The sequence below is a fragment of the Gekko japonicus genome, unplaced genomic scaffold (genome assembly GCF_001447785.1).
Source record: "Gekko japonicus isolate JY-2015 unplaced genomic scaffold, Gekko_japonicus_V1.1 scaffold1338, whole genome shotgun sequence".
In the NCBI taxonomy this organism is placed as follows: domain Eukaryota; kingdom Metazoa; phylum Chordata; class Lepidosauria; order Squamata; family Gekkonidae; genus Gekko; species Gekko japonicus.
In genome coordinates, this window is record NW_015173168.1 from 480750 (window position 1) to 507311 (window position 26562).

Below are 26562 nucleotides of genomic sequence, written 5' to 3' on the forward strand. Positions count from 1 at the left end.
ACTGTCTTGCTGTAAGACTGTTGCCTCTCTCTACCACCTTGGGGAGACTGGGGGGGACTGTTAAAAGATCATAGAGCTAGCAGCCAGAATCTTATTTGCAATGACATGGAGGACATTGAAAATCCCAATGCTTAATGAGTTGATAACGAAGATTATGGAATGTGCTGAAATGGACAGATTGACAAATATGCTAAAAGGAAAAATGGGAGAAGAATTTATGGGACCATGGAGGGCGTTTTATGACTGGTTAAAACATAAGTAGTAAGAAACTAAGACTTAATGAAGAACAATAAGAAAGATGGTTATAGTTGTGAAACTTTCAGGAGAGGCTTTACATGCAGAATGCTAATTTTAATTTTTTAATACAACTCTGTACTCTTCCCCCCTTCTTTTCCCTTCCCCCCTTTCTATATATAAACTAATAAAACTCTATTTAAGAAATCACAGAACTGCTACTGATCCCCAGCAAGGCTTGAGGAAGCTGTTAAAAGATCACAGACCTGTTACTGATCTTCAACAAAGCTGTTTGTGACTACAGCTGGTATCAGTGAACTGACGGGTGGGTTACCACACGCTCCAGAGAGGATGTACTAACTAGGAAGCTGGTCTGATTATTTTAAACCCAAGTCCCATAGAGCAATGCTCCTGCTAAGCTGTGGAGTCTTGTGAGCAAAAATTCCACTTTGTGAGCTACTGGCATTAAAGTTGTGAGAGAGCTATTTGGCTACTGCATAAATTACTTTGCTCTGGAGCCATCCTTCTTGAGCTAAGACAAAAACGTGTGAGCCAGAGGCTTAAAAACTGTGAGCTAGCTCACACTAACTCAGCTTAGAGGGAACACTGCCATAGAATACTTATATTAACTTGACCTTAACTTATAGCCAAAATTTGTAATTGATTGCCTGCTTTGATTACTTTAACTTGTAAATTGATTTTTTAGATTACATTTTATATTGTTAGTGATCAATGTATTAGGGTATTTACTAGTAGGGTGGGTTGTGAGTTAGAAGGAGGGAGATAGTGGATAATTAAATGTTTTGTCCCGTAGCCTATTTAAATGTTTTTCCCCCTGCTGATTTGATTAGATTTATTAGTCAATTAATTAATTGGATTATTTGATTAATTAGAGTAGGAAATTGTTGTTTACTGTTCAATTGGATGAACTTTTGGGGATGTTGAGTTAGTGAGTCAAGGAGGTCGGGGTTGGGTTGGGGCTAGCTTTTTAGAAGTAGTTAGTTGGGGTTCAGGTAGCCTTTGTACTTGGGTCCTCTGTTGGATGCTAGGTGGGTCAATTAGGAGCCGATAACATCCAGCAGGGAGGCCATGCAGGGTTTGGGGATACCAGTGATAGAGGGGCGGGGGAGATACAGCATTGGATTTAGGAGACATTCCATTAAACGGAATGGAGGAGATTGGAGGTACTGTACTGTTCGGACCTCTTCCCTCCTACATCTCATCTCGAGAAATGTTAGTTGTGGGGCTAGGAATGATATCCAAAAGCAGTTGTACTTCATGCTGGTGGGAAAATCAGTCCACCTGCACAACTTGCTGTAATACCCTGCACAACTTGCTGTAATAAAAGACAGAGTAAGGCTCTGTCAGCTGAGCAAGGATATTCATTCTGTAGGGCCTGATAAAAGGTTGAGAGAGGTGACCATGTGGCCACCTTATAAATTTCCTCAGTGGAAGCTTCAGTATCCAGTGCTGTGTTAGTGCAGCACTATGAGTGGAATTTCTTCCCCCATGAACAAATTAGACTATAGTTGAGAACCTACTGGAATCACTTTTTTCTGATAGAGATTGTAGACATTGTTTTTGAAAAAAAAAATATTTTAGATTCCCCCAGTGATTTCTATTTGCAAATTTGTGGCATTTCCATGGGGAGCCCATGTGCTCCCAGTTTGGCAAATATTTTCATGATTTTTTAAAAAAATCCAAATATTTTTTGAATAATGAGTCAAATAGGTTCAAAAAGTACATTACAATTTACCATAGATTTATTAATGATCTGTTCCTGGTATTTACAGAACCTGCTTTTTTGAGGATTTTTTGAAGTGGCTTAATAGTTTACACATTACCATTAAGTTTGAGGGTAAAGCCAGTGAGGCTGAAATCAATTTCCTGGACACCATCATTTACAGGGATCATCTGAATAAACTGGCATTTAAATCTTATAAAAAGCGCACTGACAGAAATACTTAACTGCATTTAAAATTGAATCATCCTATTCATCTTAGAAATAATATACCATATGCGCAGTTCCTCCACATAAAAAGAAATTCCACCAACCATTATGATTATAATAATGAAGCCAAGATTATGGAAGCCCATGTTCTAGAGCGAGGGTACCATAGTGACATAGTGACAAAGGCTAAAAGAAGAGCAGCACATACTGACAGGAAGACTCTGCTCCAGGATAAATGTACCCAAAGAGTTAAATAAATATGTCTTTTGCTTTTGATTTTTCACCTATGGCCAAACAAATTAGTAACATAATTCACAGGCATTGGCATTTGGTGTCAGGAATTGCTGGATGTTTTGGGACTCCAAAAATTGGATACAGAAGGGGCTGAAACAGAAGAGAAATCATTATAAGATCTGATTTTCAGAAGGAGAACAAGGTAACCCCTATATTATTAGGGCATCATAAATGCTTTCAAAATTGTGCAGCCTGTAAATATTCTTTGGACATTAAGGCATATGCACATCCACAGAAAGGATATATAATTCAACTTCTACATTATTCTAATTGCAGAACACACCATTCTGTGTATCTTTTGGAATGTGAGTGTAAGATGCAATACGTTGGCACTTCCATGGGAATAATTAAAGTCAGAATTCTGGAACATCTTTCTCAAATTAGCAATTCTGTTATGACAGCTCCTCTCGTTGAGTATTTTGTTATGACCCACTATGAGAAGTTAAAATGTTTTATTTACAAATATACACCACAAAAATACAATTGTCATGATATACAGAAATTTCTATGGCAAAAAGAAGCAAGATACATCTTTGAATACAGAACTTTTTCACCTTGTGGTCTAAATAATGAACTTGACTTATCCTCTTATTTGTAGACCTTTCATTTTTTTCTGATAAATGTACTCTGTGACTTTAAATGCATTCTGTGACTTTAAATAATTCAGGCGTGATTAGCTTTAAGCACGCAAGCTGAGTTTATGCATTTGAGAACCACTTTGCTGAAAGGAGTGCAACTGAGCCCATGTGGGAGTTTGATAAGGCATGCAAAATATGTAAACCTTGTGGGTGAGTCAGGGTTCATATTGTTTGTAATAAGGTTTGAAGTGTGTTTTGAATATCTGCATACAAGATGCTTTGCTTGTTTTGTTATCTGTATTAGTTCCATAAGAATACATTGTTTATGAAGAAGAATGATCGAAATTTTCACAGCCGACGAGACATCAGCCAGTTTTTTAGCCTCTCTGCAGACCTGAAAGCGTGGAAATTAAGAAGCAGTCAGGAGATAACAGTTGTTTTCAAGGACTGCATATAGCCCGTTTATTGGTCCTGCTTATTACTTTAATAAGTAATAAGTTTTTGTGGATCATGCTAAAGGATTTACATTCCAGTCTCTATGCATGATTTTTTCCTTAATTGAATTTGAGACATATGTGTTTAAGCAGCACTTGAATGTTATCTGACCTTGAGTAATTTGTGCTCTCCATGGTGTATTTTGTTTTTGTTATTGTACTCAGTATCTCTGTGGTCCCACTGTATTTAGTGTTTGCTGTGAGTAGAATGAACTGTGGTTCCAGGTGGTTCCTGGAGCTTACTAGTTTAGTAAGCATGTAGTATACACTGCCTCAGACATATTAACATGTAGACATTTTCTGGCCCTTGTTAGGTGAACTCACTGAGATAAGGAGAGAGTCTGTTTTATAGACTGATGCTATGTGCCTGATGTAGAGCCTTGGGGCTCTGAAGATCTAGCATGTTCATCTTTATGGCTTCTGTGCAGTCCCACTTATATCCAACAGCATTTGTTTTGTTAACTGACAATTTAATACATGACTTCTTTTTTAAAGTTTTTTATTTTTTATAACATTAACAAGGACATGCATACATACAAACATATATCACACCTTCTAAACATAACACGACTTCTTCATGAGTTAAATTTCATCTTGTAAGCCAGGGTTAAAAAACTTGAAAGTCGGCAGAAAATTATTTTCAACCAAAAATTAATGATAACTTTGAGATTAGAGTTGATATTGGAGGGGTAAGGACAACTCAGAACTAACTATAGCTGATGCTGTTGAATTTGGGACTGCTAACAAAATGTGGATGAATTTATTCTGAAGTAGGAACTAGGAATAAGGCCTGTTGTGGAAATAAATACAACTGGCTCTAGAAAGAGGCTCTGGCTTTGGGTACTCAGCATCAATTTGTTGTGGCTACCTCAGCAGGCTATAATGACACAGAGTCCACCGTTTTCTCCAGGGGAACTAATCTCTGCTACTTGAAGAGCAGTTGTAATTCTGAGTGATCTCCAGCCCTCACCTGGAGATTGGCAACAATGGTTCCCCAGGAGGAAATGGCTGGTTTGGGGGTGGAGTCTATGGCATTGTACCTGCCTGAGGTCCCACCCCTCCTCAAACACCACCCTCTCCAGGCTCCACCCCTCAAATCTCCATGAATTTCCCAACCTGGAGTTGGCAACTTTATCTCCTTCCCAGCCAACCATCATCCTACCTTTATCTGCCCCTCTGACTTCAGCTTTCCATCTCCTTCCCCCTCTCTACAGCCTCTATCTAGGAAGAATACAGTCTTTCTCTGCAGTGGGGACCAAAGCAACTTACATCCTCCTCCTCTCCCCCTTTTGATCTGCACAGCAACCCTGTGAGGTAGGTTAGGCTGAAAGTCTATGACTGGTCCGAAACCACACACAGTTTACACAGCAAGAATCTGGGTCTGGCAGACCCTGTTCTGAAGTGCTAACTGCTATGCCACAGTGGGTGTGGTATTGCCTAGTATCACAACTGAACTCGAGACAACTGTCCCCAATGAGTTCCCCACAAAGGCCAAAGTAGACCTGGAAAGGGCCTCCTACCCTGACTTTTTACTGACAGAACTAAGCTTGGTTGCCTAGCAACAGCCACTGAGGGGAGAATGAGCCCCATAGCAGGAGGAGAAGAGAATGGTTTTATGGTCGGTGGCTCACCTCAGTAGCCAGCCAGTTGTGGAGGTGCCAAGCAGCAGTAGAAGTGTCTTTGTTAGGAGAGACAGCAGTGTTGGTAGTTTATTCTGACAGGGAAGTGACCAAGCCAGCTGTGGAGGAGAGGAGCGAACTCAGCACACAGCCATATGGCACGCGAGTACTCTTGAGTGGTAGTTGCGCAGAGCACAGCCAATGGGAGAGCCGGAAAGTGTCAATACATTGTGTGTGTGTGTGTATATATATATATATACTAGCAGTAAAGCCCGTTGTGAAAGCAATACAACGGGATCTAGAAAGAGGCTCTGGGGCAGTGCTCTGGCTTTGGGCAAACAGTGTCAATTTGCTGTGGTGACCTTAGCAGGGTATAATGACAGAGTCCACTGTTTTCTCCAGAGGAACTGATCTCTGCTACCTGAAGAGCAGTTGTAATTGTGAGTAATCTGTAGCCCTCACCTGGAGATTGGCAACAATTGTTACCCAGGACAAAATGGCTGGTTTGGAGGGTGGAGTCTATGGCAGTGTACCTGTCTGAGGTCCCACCCCTCTGCAAACCCCACCCGCTCCAGGCTCCACCCCTCAAATCCCCAGGAATTTGTCAGGATGTAGTTGGCAACCCCATCTCCTTCCCAGCTAGCCATCAACCTACCATTATCTGCCCCTTTGACTTCAGCTGACTTCTGCCCTCCCTTCTGCAGAACAGTTGTAATACTGAGTGCTCTCCAGCCCTCACCTGGAGATTGGCAACAATTGTTACCCAGGACAAAATGGCTGGTTTGGAGGGTGGAGTCTATGGCAGTGTACCTGTCTGAGGTCCCACCCCTCTGCAAACCCCACCCGCTCCAGGCTCCACCCCTCAAATCCCCAGGAATTTGTCAGGATGTAGTTGGCAACCCCATCTCCTTCCCAGCTAGCCATCAACCTACCATTATCTGCCCCTTTGACTTCAGCTGACTTCTGCCCTCCCTTCTGCAGAACAGTTGTAATACTGAGTGCTCTCCAGCCCTCACCTGGAGATTGGCAACAATTGTTACCCAGGACAAAATGGCTGGTTTGGAGGGTGGAGTCTATGGCAGTGTACCTGTCTGAGGTCCCACCCCTCTGCAAACCCCACCCGCTCCAGGCTCCACCCCTCAAATCCCCAGGAATTTGTCAGGATGTAGTTGGCAACCCCATCTCCTTCCCAGCTAGCCATCAACCTACCATTATCTGCCCCTTTGACTTCAGCTGACTTCTGCCCTCCCTTCTGCAGAACAGTTGTAATACTGAGTGCTCTCCAGCCCTCACCTGGAGATTGGCAACAATTGTTACCCAGGACAAAATGGCTGGTTTGGAGGGTGGAGTCTATGGCAGTGTACCTGTCTGAGGTCCCACCCCTCTGCAAACCCCACCCGCTCCAGGCTCCACCCCTCAAATCCCCAGGAATTTGTCAGGATGTAGTTGGCAACCCCATCTCCTTCCCAGCTAGCCATCAACCTACCATTATCTGCCCCTTTGACTTCAGCTGACTTCTGCCCTCCCTTCTGCAGAACAGTTGTAATACTGAGTGCTCTCCAGCCCTCACCTGGAGATTGGCAACAATTGTTACCCAGGACAAAATGGCTGGTTTGGAGGGTGGAGTCTATGGCAGTGTACCTGTCTGAGGTCCCACCCCTCTGCAAACCCCACCCGCTCCAGGCTCCACCCCTCAAATCCCCAGGAATTTGTCAGGATGTAGTTGGCAACCCCATCTCCTTCCCAGCTAGCCATCAACCTACCATTATCTGCCCCTTTGACTTCAGCTGACTTCTGCCCTCCCTTCTGCAGAACAGTTGTAATACTGAGTGCTCTCCAGCCCTCACCTGGAGATTGGCAACAATTGTTACCCAGGACAAAATGGCTGGTTTGGAGGGTGGAGTCTATGGCAGTGTACCTGTCTGAGGTCCCACCCCTCTGCAAACCCCACCCGCTCCAGGCTCCACCCCTCAAATCCCCAGGAATTTGTCAGGATGTAGTTGGCAACCCCATCTCCTTCCCAGCTAGCCATCAACCTACCATTATCTGCCCCTTTGACTTCAGCTGACTTCTGCCCTCCCTTCTGCAGAACAGTTGTAATACTGAGTGCTCTCCAGCCCTCACCTGGAGATTGGCAACCCTAGGGGGAAGTCAGCTGCACAGCAGGGGGTTGAAGAGAATGGTTTGATGGTTGCTGGGCCAAGATTGGCAACAATAGTTCCCCAGGAGCCCCATCGTAAATGCACCAAACAATTCCTCAAGATTTTCCAAAACACTTCTCTGTTTTGGGCTCCTGGGGAACTTTGAAGTAGCACCAAAGCTTTAAGATCTCTCCAGCTGTCACCTGGAGACTGGCAACAGCTTGTCTGGAGTGTGGGCAGCATGGCATTGTATCTGTCTGAGGGCCCCCTCTTCCTCCTCCTCCTCAAATCCCACCCTCAGCAGGCTTCATCCCTAAAATATCCTGGAAGTTTCCAACCTGGAGTTGGCAACCCTATCTGCCTGTCTGTCTTAAGTTTTACAACCCCCCCCCCCACACACCCACACAGCCTCTGCCTAGGGAGCAGCTGACATCATTCTGCTCTTCCAACTGAAAATTCCAACTGCCTTGCGGGGGGGGGGGGGAGTTTCAGGTGTGGAATGGAGTGTAGTCCAATCAGCTTCCATATGTAAATGACCTTGGAACGCTGGCCGGGACTGCACAAAGCAGCCAATGAACCCAGCCAGTGTCTTCCGAGTGGCAGTTTTTTCGGCCTAACACTAAAGGAGTGCATTTTAGAACTTTGGCACCCAAAACTCTTTTATTATAAGGGAGAGATATGGGATAACTTAAAGTGGGTTGAAATTTCCAAATCCCCAGATTGGAGCTCCATGTAATAGCTCAGAATGTAACTTTGTTCTGTAAATTTCCAAAAGTGGGGGCAGCAACTGGCCTCCTCTTCTATAAAATCTGAGGATGCTGAACAGAATCTTTTTGAAATTCTGCTATGCATGTTCAAGGTCAAGATCATGTACTGACCAAAAGCCAGAATTGTAGAAGAGTAATCCCTTGATATTTGAAAGAGCTCACCTGCTCTGATGGGATCCTGACCATTGTCCAGTTGTGAAGATGGGTCCTTCTACTAAAGACCATGATCATTGTTTTGTCACAATTTACATGTAGTAAATTATTTCTACAGTAAAGGCTAAACTGTTTCAGAAGCCTTAAGGCCAACTTGTGTATGGGATATAAACAGAATATCATCAGTGTAAAGAAGTACTGAAATGGGCTTCTTACCAAGTCTAACTGGGAGACGTTGTACTCCTGGAAGATGTTTAACAATATCATTATAAAAAGACTGAAAAGCAGAAGGGCCAAGATACAACTCTGGCACACTCCTTTTGAAGTTGCAACAAGGCTAAACAATTGGCTGTGAATACCTAGTCTAACCTTAAGAGTGGTATTGGTATAAATTTCTTTAATACATTTCAGTAACTTATTCTCTATGTTCAAATTACTCCGTTTACCTTGAAGGTGCTTTCTTGGGATAGAATCAAAAGCTGCTTTAAGGTCAATGAATGCGACATATAGTTGTCTAAATAGTCCATTCTCATATTTGTTAATAAAAGCTTTGGAATAAGAGACAGTGATCTAAGGTTGAATGTACTGGTCTAAATCCAATTTGCTCTGGTACCAGTAGATCTCTTTCAGACATCCACATGTCTAGTTTAAATAAGAGATGCCTTGCATAGAGTTTTCCTATAATGTCGAGTATGCTTACTGGCCTATAGTTAGCGGGATCTTTTCGTTCTCCCTTCTTTTAGATGGGTATAACAATAGAGGAATTTACCTGTTCTATTGATATGGGTGAACATATTAATGGAACTGGTGCCCACCAGTCCTGAAATGCAGTTTAAACAATGTTACCACTGGATCCCTGATCTAAAGTGGAAATCGGAGACATATACTGTAGGGGATCGTATCATATGGCCCTTATGCCCCTTGCTCTATCTGAGAGGTGACTGGCATTGGTTATTACAGGACAGTTCAGGAAAGACAAAGGTGAACGTTACTATCTCTTTGTTGGTCTAAATTCCTTCTTGAGTCCATTTCAGTGGACTCATGGGGCTGATAGATCTCAGCATAAACCACTCTGTTTGGCTTCTTAACAGCTAATTTAACAGGTGACAAAAGAATAGTTTCAGACTTAGTTATCTGGGCCAGAATGATTAGATAGATTAAGTAAATCATCAATTTGAGCTGAAACAGAAATATTAGTCATTTCAGAGGGGCTAAGATTATAATTGCCCTATCTGCATCATTTTTTATTTGTTCAGGCAGAATAACTATATCCTCCACCATCATTAACTCAGTACTAGGCTCTTCCTAGATTACTCATCGACTTGGTATTGCTTCCTTTTCTTATCCTGGGTGTCCATATTTTATGGAATCTGAGCATTATGGTTTCCCTTGCTATTTATCTGTTTATCCATGATGTCATTACTCATTACACTCAATAAAGGGTTATGGTTCCAGAACCGAACACATGTTTAACCTACACATTATATTTTAGTAATGAATTCTTACGTTCCAGAATAACTGAAGGTAGCTCTGCTGTAACAACGGTAACAACATGTCTCTTATTTGGCCTTGAAGTTGATAGCACATTTACATTGATGATACCACTAAGTCTAACTGGCAGATGAATTAAGTGTTCCAAGTTGGCTCTAATTTGTAGTTTTGAATTCCATCCAGAAGTATGACTACCAGGCAATGGAAATACTAAAAAAAAAGCCAAGGAATTCTTGATTAGGTACATGCTTCCACCATTATTGTTGGGTTGGGTTTTTGAGGAGTTTGCATTGAAGTCCTCAGCAATAATTTGCCTTTCTTTAATCCCAGTCAATCCAGAGATACCCTCTGTCTGAAGTATACTTTTGCTGTAGATTTCGGTAATGAGTAGGTTGTGAGAAAACCTTGTATGTCAGCAATACTGGATTTAATCATGTCCATATTTATATTAATTTATGATAGATTCTTGAATAACTTTGCAGCCAATTTACTGATCGTGAGACACTGTGTGCCCATGAAATCCAAATCAAACATAGTTTGTTCCTTGGCACACTGAGATAAATCAGGAAAAAAGTTTTGGACACTGTCATTAATTTGAAGTCCACAAGGCGGATCAAAAATGTCTTCCTCATCTAGATGCTTAAAGTGATTAAAAGTTGTAAAAGGTCCAAGACACGCTGTTAACTTGTCTCTTATCTGATATACATTGCTGTAGATAATTATCCATCATAAACTGCTTTAAAGGGGGAGGGCTGCCATTAAAAGGCTCACTAACTGGCCTGGAACTCCCCCTCCCCTTTCTGAGCCATGCCCGGGACTATTTAAACAGAAACATACCAGTTATTAAGCAACTCGTTAACAAATTCTTATCTTGCACTTAATTCTATATACAGTTGTTTGTTCTTCACTGTATAGAATTCAGGTATAACAGGGTTCAGGTAATCAAATATTCGTGGGTTGCAATTCTAAAAAAACCCCTAAGAAGTGACGTTTAAACTTGTAAAGAGCAAGCAAAACCCTAGTAATCCTTCCTGCATAGAGGTCCCGACTGCTTGCTTCCTTAGACCAGGTAAATAATCACAAATAAACTGTGGTCTTAGTGAACTATGATATTTCCATTTGGAGCAGGTGAAGTGTAAGTTCTAAGTAAATACTTGGGGTTGCAGGTAGGCTGGAGCATAATTCAAATAAGGCAATGGTGTTGTTGGTAACCCCAGCATAGTAATCTTTCTCTTACTTGGGATGGGGTTATGATGCCTTGTAGAAACAAGTGATGTAATTTGGTGGTTAGGTAAAGGTAAAGGTTCCCTTGCTCGAAAGCCAGTCGAATCCGACTCTAGGGTTGCGGTGCTCATCTCCGTTTCAAAGCCGAAGAGCCAGCGCTGTCCAAAGACGTTTCCGTGGTCATGTGGCCGGCATGACTGAACGCCAAGGCGCACAGAACGCTGTGTTACCTTCCCACCGAAGTGGTACCTATTTATCTACTTGCAATTTCTTGCTTTCGAACTGCTAGGTTGGCATCAGCTGGAACTAGAGATGGGAGCTCACTCCATCATGCGGCACCCGGGTCTCGAACTGCTGAACTACTGACCTTCTACAGCCTGCAGTTCAGCGTCTTAACCACTTGAGCCACCGCAGCTCCTTAATTTGGTGGTTACTGTTGTACAAAGAGCCTTCCATGGGTTGCTAATTCAGATTCTACCTGGATAGAAATGAACTTGCCATAGTGTTCATACAATGGTAACATCAAGGATGATCACTGTAATGCATTGTACTGCAAACTGCATCTGGTCCAGAATATGGCAGCCAGACTGGGACTAGCCACAGCAACTTTTTTCTCATTATTAAATTTCATCTTTGACTCCCATCTTCTCAGGGCACAGTTGAAACTCAGCAGTGATGTATGAGGCTCTGAATGGTCTGGGACCTGAATATCTTAAGGACTTGAATCCAGCAGAAGCTTCCACTGATGGAAGGGAAGATGATTTTTGCTGATTCCCCTGTCACCAGATCAGTGTTTTGGGGTTCGTTTTAGGCTACAGTGAGAGGCGGGAGCTGAGGAGGGTCCAATCCACTGAAAGAAATCCCTTTACTCGGCAGGGGATTTTTCTTTGGATCCAGCCCCATGGTCTTAGCGCTCCTTTCCCTTTGTTAAGGTATTTTAGAAAGGTCCTTGTCTGAGAATGCCAACCTTTAGAAATTTAATGGCTACTACAGAGGTGGCGTTCTTTGTGGTGCCATCCTAACTGTGGAGCTCCCTTTTTAAGCCTCCTGGTGCCTAAATTATCATATTTTAGGCACCTGGAGGTTATGTCCTTGTTTGCACGTGCTTTTAATCACATGCAAATTACATTTCTACTACCGTTAAAATCTTGGATTTTATTGTTTGAATTCTTGCTGTTTATGACTCTGGTTGCGAATACAGTAGAGGCAATACAATATTGTTTGAATTTAAAAAAAAAATAGTTGGTTGCAAGTTGGGACCTGTGAGCAGCTCTTTGGGTGGGGGAATTCCTGGATCCCTCTAAGCCGTGGAGTCTTGTGAGCAAAAATTCTACTTTGTGAGCTACTGGCCACTGTTCCCTGCTTCCTCCTGCAACTTCTTTTTGTGACTCCCTCACTACCTTTCTCCACTTCCCTGCCCCACCCTTCTCCCTTCCCTCATTTGTCCCCCACTGCATTTCCCATTTCTGCCTTGCCTGCCTACTCACTTGCAGCACTGCAGATGCCTCCCCTGCAGTGGCATCTCAGTCACCTTCTCCACCACCTTTACAGTCACTGTCTCCTCTGCCTGTTTGACTTTCCTGGCAGTGGCACATCCCTGCAGTCCCTGCTATCTTTGCCTACTTATTGGGTTGTTAAGCAGTCCTCAAAATGGCAGCTGAGATCTCATGATCTAGCACTGTCAGTTCTCAGCCTGCCCCTGGTAAGGTTTTTAAAACTTTTAACACCCCCTCTCCCAGGTGTGTAGATACTTTGAGGATGGTTTGATTTGCATTCTAGGGCCATTATTCAGAATTAGATATGTGATACTGTTTTACATTGCTTTTGTATGATTAAACTTTTAAACATTAGCTGTCTTAAGGGCGGAGAATAAATAAATAAATAAATAAAATAAATAAAATAAAGGCGGTATAGAAATTTTCTAAATAAATACATTTTGAAATTCGGTAGCTGGGGAGAATACCTTATCCAAGGTACTGTTGACTGTTATCTATACTAAGCTGCAAAGTTGTTCTAAAGAACCCTAACTTCATTGTGCATGATAATGAGTGGCAAGAAAAATACACCACATGTAGTAATAGAATGATCTGAGCAAACTTGTGGTAGAGAAACTAACAATTTTGTGTGCTGGTCATATCCATTTGTCCTGTGTATGATTTATTATTTTTTATGTTCATATGCTACTTTTCAGTCCATCCATGGGTCCCAAGTCACATGCTAAAAGATTGCTTGGGTGAAGGCAGAAATTGCGCTGCTGTGATTTAAAAAAATTACTTAAATACTTATTTGGTGAAGAGAACGAGATAATCAATAAACAGGGTAATTACACCATCCTGCGTCTATTGAAGTCAGTGGGTTTAGAAGGGTGTAACACTTTTAGGATGGCACTGTAATTCTGCTAGTTTGGTGAAAATAAATGTTGCTAGGAATGAGCCCGTACTACTAATTAGTTTTGCTAAAATCCTCTTCGTTGCCTTGGGAAACTCAGTAAGTTCTATTGAGTTTACCTGGCTAACATAGTTGGAAATACTTAAAATCTTAAATGAGCTATAAAATATCTCTCTCCTTTTACTTGCTTCTGCAGACTTAGAGAGATTTGTCCCCCATTCATCAGTTAAGCAGATCACTATAGAGCAAAGTTTGTAGAAAAATGACTGTCTTATTGCATTGTGTAGCTTAATCTTTGCTGCATATTTCTCTATAATGCAGCTGCTGTGCTTGGCCAGAGGAAACTGCATTTATGTAGCATGTCAAAGAATGGACTAATAAGCACTCTTTGGCATAATTTAGAATAGTCTCTTGTGGGACAGTGGGATAATTATGCCCCAGTCATCTTTCTTTTGTTAGGAATGTACCTCTTTTGGACTGCACAGAAGTTAATATGTGACTACTTTGAGATGATGCACATTGATTGCTTCAAGGAATATGCTTAAGAAACATTACTGATTTGAAGTAACCCTGCCTCGTTCATGTAGAACAGTGATCCCCAGCGTGGTTCCTGTGGGTGCTATGGCACCTGCCAGTACCTTTCCTGGTACCTGCAAAGTGTTTTTAGAAAGTGGGTGGGGCCAGGTGGGGCTCTTGCCCAGCAGGGCTTCTGAGTGACTGTGCACATTTTTAAAAAACATTGCTTTGGCAGCAATTGCCATCACAGCACAAGGATCTTCATTGTGTGGCTGAAGGTGACATTAGCCGGAGCCGTGCTGACGCGAATCCGTGCACCAGATGGGCCCGCCAGAAATAAAGCCACCAAAAAAGGGAAGACCTATCCCTGGCTGCCAGGACGGAAGCATCGACCCGAAGGCCGCCGGAAGGAGCCGAGCCGGAAAAACAGCGAGCCCCACCACCTGGGTGCCAGTAGGCAGCCCCCCGCCCCTGCACTATGTGGCCGTAGATAGGGAAAGCAGACCTAGACTCCTATGTAAACCTCCCAGAGACCCTTCGGGGTCAGGGCGGTATATAAGCCGAATGTATAAATAAATAAATAAATAAGGTAGGCTGCAGCAGCCATTTTGTAGCTGGCTCCACCTCCTGCAGAAACTGTTTGGTGGCAGTTGCTTTGTGGCTGTGCCCACCACACTGTGACAGAATTCCAAAGGTACCCACAGGTTCAAAAAGGTTGGGGACCCATTATCTAGAACACGAGCTTGTGGATATGGTCTTCCATTCTTTGTGTCTTTATGCTGAATATATTTAATTGCTAATTCAACATTGTTTAATTTTTCTAATATGAAATGGTTAGTCTTAGATGCTCAAATTCTTAAAACTGGCAAATATTAAGGTTGATTTTATTATCTACCTCGAGTATTGTGTTGGCCCATGCCATTAAGAAAAATGTTTCTGATAGGAAGTCGTAATATGAACCTGACTGTGAAACCATTCTGGCTTCAGTGCTGGCACAGCTGCCAGTCAGAAGGACTTTTTTTTTTTTTTTTACCATTTATAGATAAATGTATAGCTAATATGTTATATTCCTGAAGTTCAGATCAACTTTGGAATGGTTTTTTTCACAGTTTCACTGTAATTATAGATAACACTTGACAGCACACACAAATAGGAGAGAGGTGACTGATTATTTGCCTAAAGTATGTTGCAAATGTTTGAGAATTTCTTTGCATACAAAGTGTGCATGACCTTGCTTTGCTGATACCTTCCCATTGCCATCACTGATGAAACGAAGCCCAGATGATGATGTCGTATCATGTACACTTTGTATTAGGTGTTACAAGAAAAAGGTGTTTCCAGAGATGGATCAAATAAACTAGGCTGTTTATTACAGTTATGCTTAGGGCTCTTGTATCCTGTAATTTAGCTCAGTGGGTGGTTTGAGCAATATGTTGGGTAGCCACTTCTGATTAGCAGCTACACATACTGTGAGAACATGACAAAGGTATTCCCTACTTGAGCAGTTACATAGTGGGCAATTGCAACAACTGTGGTTCAATACCTGAACTATATACAGATGTAGTCACTATTCAACTACATTTTTATAAATAGCATTTTGATTTTAAATAATTATTTCCTTACTGTTATGGTCCCCCTCCCCCCAACCATGTTGGTATTTAAGAGCATGTTTTGGGGTAATAGTTAAAATACAACTATTTGATGTTGTTTTTCTGGCTTTTAGCCAGAAAGAATGGCCTCAGACTTGCTGTGAGCAAGTTTGTTGACTGAATGTTCAGGCAATATAACTCTTGTTTTGTTGAACATGTGATCAACAAAATAACTTTGGAGGCTGGAGGGAATTAGGTTTACTGCTGGATGCACTTTGAAGAACAAGTTGGAAAAAATATAAAAAATAAAACTCCAGCAACTGGCTAGCTTACTTTTTTTTTCTTAAGTTGCTTTAGAAATATGGTGAGATGCTATATCTTAAGAGTGAAGAAATAATGTGGAGACGCCTTACCTCCCCCCCCCCTGAAATTGCAGCCCAGGTTGAGCTCTGGTACTTTTTGTTTATCCCAGGGAATGTGTATTCGTAATTGATATTAGTATATATGCTGATGCTAATGTTTCTTTAAATGCTGCAATATACAAGATGATTACCATCTTGATCTTTGTAGGTATATTTAGGGCTCTTGGTGGGGGAGAATGACTTGTATTCATTGGAAATTTCTGTAGAAGGAAGGGATTTTTGTCCATGGAGCAGGACTTCCCCACCTCTCTCCTCTCACTGCAGCCCAAATTATCTCCTGAAATTGTTCTCCTGGGGGAAGCAGAGCAAAGGGAAGGGGGTATTTGTAAAAATCCTCTTTTGTCCATAGAAATCCTCTGTGGTGCCCAAGCACCTGGGTATGCTTTATGGAAGGAGCTGGGGAGTAGGATTGGTGTGGTCTGTAACCCTGTAACCATGATACAAATATGTCTTTTCAGAAATAAAAACTGATTTTTTTTCTTGTGTCTGTCATTTGTATATATGGAATGAGGATCGTTTGTGTGAGAATGGTTTGTTAGAAGTAACTAGCTCAGACTTGTCTCTAGGTATGTGTGTGTATATATTTATTTTATTTAATTTAAAACATTTATATTCTACCTCCTCTTGTCAGACACAAGATGACTAACAATACGTGGTTACATATTAGACATCCTTTATGTTTCAGCTGTTTTCAGTGACCTGCTTTTAAACTTTATTTTCCACTTGAATAATCTTGTGTCTATTTTGGATGTTACAGTCAGTTTGCTTATAAATATTACCAGCCAGTACTTAGATATGAATACGTTTTTTCCTCTTTAAGGGCAAGTGTCATGATTGTTAGATAACTGTTATGATATTAAGGACATGCTCTGCTTTCATGCTTAGAGTCTTGTTGAGATGATTACTGATTTAATGTCTCCCTTGCAGGTATTGCTTCTATGACAGTTCCAGTATACATTGCAGAAGTTGCTCCACCCCATCTGAGAGGCAGATTAGTTACTATAAATGCACTCTTCATCACAGGTGGCCAGTTTTTTGCGAGTGTGATAGATGGAGCCTTCAGTTACCTTCCAAAAAATGGATGGAGGTTGGTATGATTTTTTTTAACATTTAAAGCTACAAATGAAGTTGCCATAACAAATTGCGTAATAGTCTTCTTAGTGGCAGTTTCTTTTGCAGAGTCGAACTGTGAAAGTTTAGCTCCCCCTTTTGAATAGCTGCAACAAGGAAGAAAGATTCCAAGGGCATAGCAGAAATCCCACTCAAATATATTTATACAAGAACCAGCCCATGAACATTTCAAATATTTTATAAGTTGTTTTATAACTTTTTTAAAAAAATTGTGATTTAGAATCTTATCTCCTTTTGTGATTTTGGCAGTTCAGTCTGTCTGAATAGTTACTGTATGTTTTGGGCATATCCATTTAAAATATATTCATGGGCTGAACAAAGAAAAATACTATCTTGGGACACCGGCTTATGTATTTCCCTGCTGTATTTCCCACCCCCACCCCCAAACAAGTGCCCTTGAACAGGTGCCCCTGAAGAAGTGCATGGGGATATTTCATGGGGAGGCTGTAGTGAAAAGGAGAAACTGAAAATTATCTCCCTCATGTAAGCAGAAGATCATGTTTAGATTCAAGTGCACATAGTATTCTTTGTGGATCCTAGCTGGACAAAGACAAAACCATGGCTACTAGTGTCATGATTTAAAACCAGCTTTATTAGGCACAATATCACAACATTCCAGCAACAACAAATAACACACTGTATGTGCTTTAGTTGGTTATATTACCTCATCCATGTTCATATGGTGCCTGCTGAGAGATGCTGAGCAGCCCAGCCATTCAGTTCCGTGGCAGCAACTGTGTTGTTCAGGTTTCTCAGGAACAGTAGAAGGAAGCAGATACCCACAGTTGCTCCTGTGGTGTTAGAGGAGATTCTGTCAGGTATCCACCTGAGCTTTAAGGATTGCTTCTGTCTGAGATTTCTCCACTTTTGGCCGCTATGAGCTTGAATGAGCTGAAATGTCCATTTTCAAAGGGATCCCTATTGGAGATCAGTTGTGACAGGGATACATGAATAGAGCTTAAGGAGGGCTTAGCAATTTCTGGTTTTTCTTCTTCCTGCTTATTTTGCTTTGTCTTCTTCCTGCTTATTTTGCATGTTGTTTCAAGCTATGAGGTTTATTTTCTGCATTCCCCCAATTATTCAGGTTGCATGTGCTTTTTCCCTCTTCCTAGGCAGCCTATGTAGAAAGTGTTCCCTATAGATGCTTTGGATGGTACACCACAAAATTATGTAAATGGTGTCTTGCTTCATGTGAGTGCCTTTTCCCCACCAGTCAGTGATCTTGTTGCTGAGGTTTACACTAATTGAAATTTTCAATTAGTGTTTAAGGGTGCAGTTCCTGGAGAATGTAATAGTCCAGCATACATGTCATTAGAGCGTAGAGAACTGTGAGGAGGTCTCAGCTATTGAAAAAGACTCCAGCTGGTTCAGTAGCTGTAAGCGAGCAAAACAACTAAAAGTCACAGAACAGACTCAGATGTCTATCTGTAAGTACAGTTCTAATAGCTCTCTCAAGCTTAGAATTTGCCTCCTCCAAACAGTCTGACTTCAGAGTTCTTTGGCCATATTGATAACAAAAAGTACCTCCTTCTGGTCTGTTGAGCTTCAGTTTATTTGACTGCTTCTATTCCATTACTGCTTCTATACAGTTTTTTGGAACTTACATTGTCAAATCTGACTCATCTGAAAAGGAGAAGCGTTGAGCATTCTTAGGAGATTTTATTCAATAACTCTCGATTATAGTTTCAGGGCCCCACAGCATAAGAGTCAGCTGATTAAGCAGCTATCTGCTTGCATCACATTCTGGAATTTATTAGACGGCACTAGAATCACTGGTGCATGGTGCTCTGATATCCAGCTGAATCAGTTGGCTCAGAAGGATATCATGGTTGATAGTACTGTAAGGTGTTGGGAGGTCTATTATTTATTTATTTATTTATTTATTATTTTGACTTTTACCCCGCCCTCCCCGCCAAAGCAGGCTCAGGGTGACTCACATAAAACCAGTAAAACAATATATATTCAATACAAAAATATCTAAAACACTGCATAATACAATTTAAAACCGTTATTATCGATGACGGTTCTCTGAGTAAAGTGCGTTCACATGCTGTCAACTGTACTACTGCTCTGAAAAGCTTCAGCTCTAGGTTGGCCCAGAGGTTATCGGAAGGCCTGTTGGAAAATCTCCGTTGTCACGGCCCTGCGGAACTGTCAGAGGTCCCGCAGAGCCCTGATCTCACCAGGGAGCTCATTCCAGTAAGCCGGTGCTACTAAAGAAAACGCCCTGGTCCTAGTTGATGTCAATCTGGCTTCCTTTGGACCAGGGAGGGCCAGGTGGTTTTGGAGTCCTGATCGAAGTGCTCTCTGGGGAACATGCGGGGAAATGCAGTCCCTCAGGTAGACAGGCCCCTGACCATAAAGGGCTTTAAAGCTCAAAACCAGCACCTTGAAGCAAATTCGGAACACTATTGGCAGCCAGTGCAATGCCTTTAGCACAGGCTGGATGCGTTCCCGCATAGTGAGACCCATCAACAGCCTAGCCACCGCATTTTGCACCAGCTGCAGGTTCTAGAGTCTAAGGACATCGACTTAGCCTTTCAGTCTCCTGATGAGTGTTGTGACCCAGGCAATGATTGTCATAGAGAATGATTTTCATCGAAGAGAACCTGGATTTGTGTAGGTACCGTTCGCTTGAGTACCTGTTCCAAGAAGTGGATGTTTGCCACACAGGCTTATTAGGCTTAGGAATGCTTCTTTAGAAGGAAAGGCACTGAAGGCCTTCCCATTTCCTTTTAAGTAAGCATTTATTTCGGCAGGGAAATCACCTTTAGTTAGATATTGTTATAAGTCATATGGGCAAGGGTAGAGTATAGAGGTAATAGATTTTTCTGTGGCTGTCTGCATTCTTGGTCCCTCAGAACTGAAGCTGGATCAGAAAGACTATGGAATTAATTTTTTATTGGGAGGGGCTCAGTGGTAGAGAATTTGCTTTAGGTGCAGAAGGTCCCAGGTTCCATCCTCAGTATCTGCAGTTAAAAGAGTTAGGTATGAGTTGGGGACCCCTGTTCTAACACATCCCACTAACAACAGTTATAGGTGAGTTCAACTTGTTTTTCTTTTTCGTGTTTTCTTGTTCTACTCTTACTAATGTTGAACGTTACAAATTCTGAGTTCTCCCATCCCCGGCCTGAGGGATGTCCGCTTAGCCTCAACCAAGGCAAGGGCTTTTTTGGCCCTTGTCCCAACCTGGTGGAACATGCTCTCACCCAAGATCAGGGCCCTGTGGGACCTATTACAGTTCTGCAGAGCCTGTAAAGTGGCAACCAGGCTTTTGGCTGAGGCAGCCCTGCTGCTTTAGGTAACATTACTTGAACACTGGAGCTTTTTATTCACCTGGTATGAGGCATGCCCTTTCTGTTCTTGTTTATCGTGCGCTACAGACGGCCTGGGTACCAGTGATAGGTGTTTGCCAACCCCCAGGACTATTGCAGCCAAACCAACAGTTTCAGCCACTCTCCAGCAGGCAGTAGTAATTCCAGCCTTATATAGTACCACACTACTCAGTTCTGTGGTGAACTATATACAGTTTATTTACAGAATATACAGAATATACTACACTCGGACAGAGTGCTTCGCCAGACGCCATAAATTTCAAAGAGGATACCCTGGTCTGCACTTGTCCACTTATATACATAATTACATCCAATCAGCTTAGAGCTGAGTCATGCCTGTGGCCTCACACCATATCTGGACTAAACCGGCCAAGACAGGCTTCTAGCAGTCTCACTGCTGACACTCAGATCATACTGATCTGACAGCTCATCTGACAGCTCATATTAATAGTTCAACAGTAAAGTGGCAACCAGGCTTTTGGCTGAGGCAGCCCTGCTGCTTTAGGTAACATTACTTGAACACTGGAGCTTTTTATTCACCTGGTATGAGGCATGCCCTTTCTGTTCTTGTTTATCGTGCCATTTGTTGTTTTATTGGTTTTATCGCTTTTATTGTTTCACGAATATTATGTTGTGAGCTGCCCTGAGCCCACTTGTGGGATAGGGTGGGGTATAAATTAAATAATCATCATCATTTTATTATTCAGACAAATACATCAGGAAATGGCTGCGGCTGTAAACTCTTGCTGGTTTTACTGCGAAGAGAATTTTGTAAATCTGCATTAGAGCCTTTTCCTTCTCTCCTCCAGGTACATGTTAGGCCTTTCAGCCATTCCAGCTGTAATACAATTTCTTGGCTTCCTCTTTCTTCCTGAAAGTCCCCGCTGGCTTATTCAGAAAGGGCAAACTCAAAAGGCACGTAGAATTCTTTCTCGGATGCGAGGTAACCAAACAATAGATGAAGAATATGATAGTATCAAGAATAACATTGAAGAGGAAGAAAAAGAAGTTGGTTCAGGTAAGGCTGAATTGTTTTTATTATGATTATTAACAAGGAGCAGATTAAGACCAGCTTTGTAGCAGCTGTTTCTTGGATTGCTTGTTACAAGATTCAGATTGAATGAACATTTGATTGAAGGGAGCTGCCAGAGTTTTATCATATAGTAACTACCGACATAATCCTATATGTGTTCACTCAGTCATGAATCCCACTGTATGTAATGGGGCTTACTCCCAGGTAACATACACTGAATTGCAACTGGAGACATGAAAGCACAGTAGACTGCATACCCAAAAGTTTGCTTGTGATGTTTAAAAAAAATGGTCTAAAGAAAAAAAAAATGATGCTTAGCCTTCAGTTCTTTTGTTTAAATAAAAATGTATGCATTGGGAGTGTTTTCCAGAGTTCATTATGTGCTTGGTAGAGGAGCTTTTAACATAAACATTTCTGGCTGTATTGGGAGAGGTATTTGCTAGAAGTGTGGCTTACTCTTTGTTAGACATGCTGTGATGGACTATCAAGGGTTAATCCCCCACAGAGTTTGAAAACCTTTGAGTGACAGGCAGTTCATACAGAATTCCATGGAGAGCGTCAGTTAACAAATGACAGTTGGGAACTGGAAGAACAGACAGTTTGGCACTGACTGAGGACTGGGAAAGAGGCAAGGAAGGAGTGGCCTGGATCAATAAGGATCCCCATTCAAGGCGAAAAGGGAAGTTAAGAGAAGTAATCCCTGCCCAGTGAAAAGGGACATAGCTCTTGAAAGAGGACCGATCCCTGGTCTGTGTGTGAAGAAGGATTTTGGGAACTTGGTTGTAGATTCCTGCCTTCTAAATGTGAAGTTTCACTGAAACTCGGGAACCTATGCTTGTGAGTTAAAGCAGAAACTGAAAAGAAAGCCTCTCTCCTCAAAGTTTCAAAGACCTTGTGGGAAAGCAAAAACACTTGTTGGCAACATAATATCTGGAGTTGGTGTGATTACAAAGTTACCTCAGTTTTTATCGTCTATTTTACTTCATATATTCTACCTCTGATTCCACCTGACCTTTTCCCCTCCAAGTTAAATAAAATATTTTATTTTAAACCTCTAGAAGCCTCTTGTGTGCCATTTCAGAAGATAAGAAGGTGATTTTGTCTCTTCCCTCAAGTCCCTGTGCTGGGCCAGCATTAAAATATATAATAATGTGACAGGGTGGGACAGCCATAAACCAATAAATAAGAAGAAAATAGATACAGAGGCTGCTCAGCAAGAAAGAAAAAGCAAAGGGAAAATCCTCTGTGTGAGGGAGGAAACAGGGTGAGATTGCCATATGTGCATTTTAATTGAAGAGCGAACAAAGTATTGTGTGGAGAAAATGATCATTTTGCACATTGTTGCCTGAATAGCTGCACATGGTGACATGATATGCAAAGTTACCTCATTTGATTTTGGGTTTAACATATGACAGAGGGAATTGTCTTAAGAAAACTTTGTAGCTTCTCTGAGGCATTCACAGATTACAATTAATTGTTTGAAACCCCAGGGTACTTGTGTTCTGTATTTTTTCTTGTTTTTTTTTAACCCCATCATGGCTGCAAATACATTTCAAAATGTTTTGACTTAATGCATCATATGAAGGTCAGAAAAGGTTTAAATGTAGGTGGATTGATTAATCTGTACCTGTCTTTTCTTTCAAAAAGCTCTCTAAATGACATATTTCAAACCCCTATCGTTCAACTTAATTTAGATGACACTTGGTCTCACGTTCAGTCTTTGATTTATAGTCTGGTGTTCTGGTAATTTCAATAACACAATAAATTGAACCCCCTCATAAAAAACATGGTAAGATCTATGAATCAAGGTAAGCTAGATGTGGTCAAAAATGAATTAGAAGACTGAACATCAACATCTTGGGAATAAGTGAACTAAAGTGGACAGGAATGGGCAACTCAGAAGACTAATATATCTACTACTGTGGCCAAGAATCCCGTAGAAAAAATTGGGTGGCCTTTAGTCAACAAGACAGTGAAAAAGGCAGTAATGGGATAGAGTCTCAAAAATGACAGAATGATCTCAGTCCAAATCAAAGGCAAACCATTCAACATCACAGTAATCCAAGTCTATGTCACAACCACTGATGCAGAGAAGGCTGAAGTGGAACAGTTCTATGAAGACTTATAACACCTCCTTGAACTAACACCAAAAAAAGGGATGTCCTTCTCATCGTAGGGGACTGGAATGCTCAAGTAGGAAGTCAAAAGGTAACCGGAATAATGGACAAGTTTGGCCTTGGAGAATAAAATGAAGCCAGGCAAAGGCTAACATAGTTTTGTCAAGAGAACACACCGGTCATAGCAAACACCCTCTTCCAACAACCTACACATAGACATCACCAGATGGGCAACACAGAAATCAGATTGATTATATCATTTGCAGTCAAAGATGGAGAAGCTCTATGCAATCAGTAAAAACAAGACCTGGAGCTGACTGTGGCTCAGATCATGAGCTACTTATTGCAAAATTCAGGCTTAAACTGAAGAAAGTTGGGAAAACCACTAGGCCATTCAGGTTTGATCACATCCCTTATGAATATACAGTGGAGGTGAAGAACAGATTTAAGGGACTAGATTTGATAGAGTGCCTGAATAACTATGGATGGAGGTTCATGACATTATACAGGAGGCAGCAATCAGCACCATCCCAAAGAAAAACAAATGCAAGAAAGTGAAGTGGCTGCCTGATGAGGCTTTACAAATAGCAGAGGAAAGAGGGAAAGCGAAAGTCAAAGGTGAAAAGGAGAGATTTACACAGAACAGCAAGGAGATATAAGGAGGACTTCTTGAATGAACAATGCAAAGTAATAGAGGAAAACAATAGAATGAGGAGGACTTCGAGATTTTTTCAAGAAAGTTGGAGAAATCAAGGGAACGTTTCATGCAGAGTTGGACTGTAAAGAAGGCTGAGCACTGAAGAATAGATGCTTTCGAATTATGGTGCTGGAGAGGACTCCTGAGAGTCCCTTGGACTGCAAGGAGATCAAATCAGTCTGTCCTAAAGAAAATCAACCCTGACTGTTTCCTGGAAGGCCAGATACTGAAGCTGAAGCTCAAATCCTTTGGCCACCAAATGAGAAGGGAGCACTCACTGGAGAAGACCCTGATGCTGGAAATGATTGAAAGTAAAAGAAGAAGGGTGAGATGGTTAGACACTGTTATCGATGCAACGAACATGAAATTGAGCAAACTCCGGAGGACAGCGGGAGACAGGAGGGCCTAGAATGATGTGGTCCATGGGGTCACAAAGAGTCGGACTCGACTGTGTGACTGAACAGCAACAACAAGAACAACAACAATAAAAATGTGCAAGAGGTGGTTAATGCCTACAGGGCAGATCAAAAAAGTGGCCTTCACTTTGATCATCCAATGAGATTTATTGCTGTGTAACTGGGCATGATCTACCATGTTCTGTGCATGATCTACCATGTACTGTGAGGAAGCAGTGGGTAACTTGTCTCCTTTTGCAACTTGTTCCTTATAATTTTATTGGTTAAAATATGCAAATATACTTCCGTATTTTAACAGAAAGACATTACTGATGTGAGAATTGCTAATAAGGTTCCAATTTCTGCCAGTTTAAACAGAGAGAGTCTGATTTTTCACTGTCCTGTCAAGATACAGCATTTAAACTAATTAATAAAATCTAGTAAAATTACATTGCTATAATATGCAAATGTCTTACAGAAACGCAATATTCCAAATCTAATGAAGCATGTTTATGGGAATTAATTTTGACCTTTTGATTACATCTGAAAATATTTAGCCATGTAATTTTGGTTATAAATTGATATTAAAAGTAAATTTGATGACCTAGATGGAAAGTGCCCCCAAGTTACAGCCGACTAATGGTGATCTCCTAGGATTTTCAAGGCAAAAGGCATTCTGATGCGGTTTGCCATTACCTGCCTCTTTTCAGTGATCCTTGGTGGTTTCCCATCTTTGTACTCACCAGGGCTGAACCTGCTTAGTTTCTGGGATCTGATGAGAATTGGTCTTATTGAGAAATAAATACTATTTGTTGACTATGAACGCACATTAAAAATCAGTGAAGAAGTAAATGATTACTGGCAATTTACTGCCCTTTGCTTTAAAGCTTGTCAAGCACTGAGAGTCAGTGTAATGATGTGGTTAGCATGTTGGACAGGGATTGAGGATGAGATTTGAATCCCCTCTCTGCCATGGAAGCTTGCTGGATGACCTTGGGCCAGTCACATCCTTTCAGTCTAACATGCCTCACAGGGCTATTTTGAGGATAAAATGGAATTTATATTAGCTGCTTTGGGTCCCCATTGAGGAGAAAGGAGTGGGAAATAAATGGAATAAATAAATACAGAACTGCATGGCTTCAGCATTCTGGTTTTCATTATACCTTATTAATCTTATCAGGAAGAACTCTGTTTACTGCATTTTGGTTTTGAGATCTTTCAACTTTTGTATTTAAATCTGAAATTCTACGATGACATTTTGGTTTGTTGCTTGCTTTATTTGTTAAGCATTTTGTAGTGGGATGTTCCCAGAGTAGTAGAGAATGAAAAGTTTGGTGTGTTGAATTTTCATACATAGCTGATCAGTTGTTTTTTGGGGGGAGGGCCGGCAAATTGTACAGCTGCAGAATTATTTCTATATAAGTTAAGGCAGATAGGATAAACTCCCCCACCTCGGTGTGAGCCTTGTAACAATACTTTAGTTATTAGAGTGCTTATTTATTTATTTATATTTACATTTATACCCCGCCCACCCTGTGAACAGGCTCTGGGCAGCTTATAGGAGATGGCTGACAGGCCGATACAAATAAAACAATAAAAATATTAAAATCCCTTAAAAAACAATCTTAACAATAAAGTGCTCACTACAGCAGAGTAACCTTAAGATGAATGGCGTTGTATCTGCATTCCTTCTGTCTTCAGATCTTAAAATCAGTCCCATGGTCCAGATGTTCGCCGGTGAGGCTCAGAGTGGGCCAGTCCGATATTCCGGATTGATGGTAACTGTGGTGGCGGCCAATGCTCCCTCTAAGCCGTGGAGTCTTGTGAGCAAAAATTCTACTTTGTGAGCTACTGGCACTAAAGTTGTGAGCAGGTGATTTGGCTACTGCATCAATTAGTTTGTCCTGGAGCCCTCCTTCCTGAGCAAAGACAAAAATGTGTGAACCGGAGGCTAAAAAACTGAGCTAGCTCACACTAACTCAGCTTAGAGGGA

General features: G+C 41.5%; 1 protein-coding gene across 1 annotated transcript in view; it reads left to right on the forward strand.

Moving 5' to 3' along the window:
- The window catches only part of LOC107119905 (proton myo-inositol cotransporter-like), a gene marked incomplete at its 3' end in the record, with an annotated part of 36040 nt that extends 14695 nt beyond the window's left edge, over positions 1–21345 (forward strand). The window contains exons 3-4 of the mRNA XM_015422524.1: positions 16789–16948; positions 21137–21345. Of these exons, the coding sequence (XP_015278010.1) occupies positions 16789–16948; positions 21137–21345 (369 nt within the window). The remainder of the gene's footprint in view (positions 1–16788; positions 16949–21136) is intronic.
- Positions 21346–26562: the final 5217 nt, after the last annotated feature.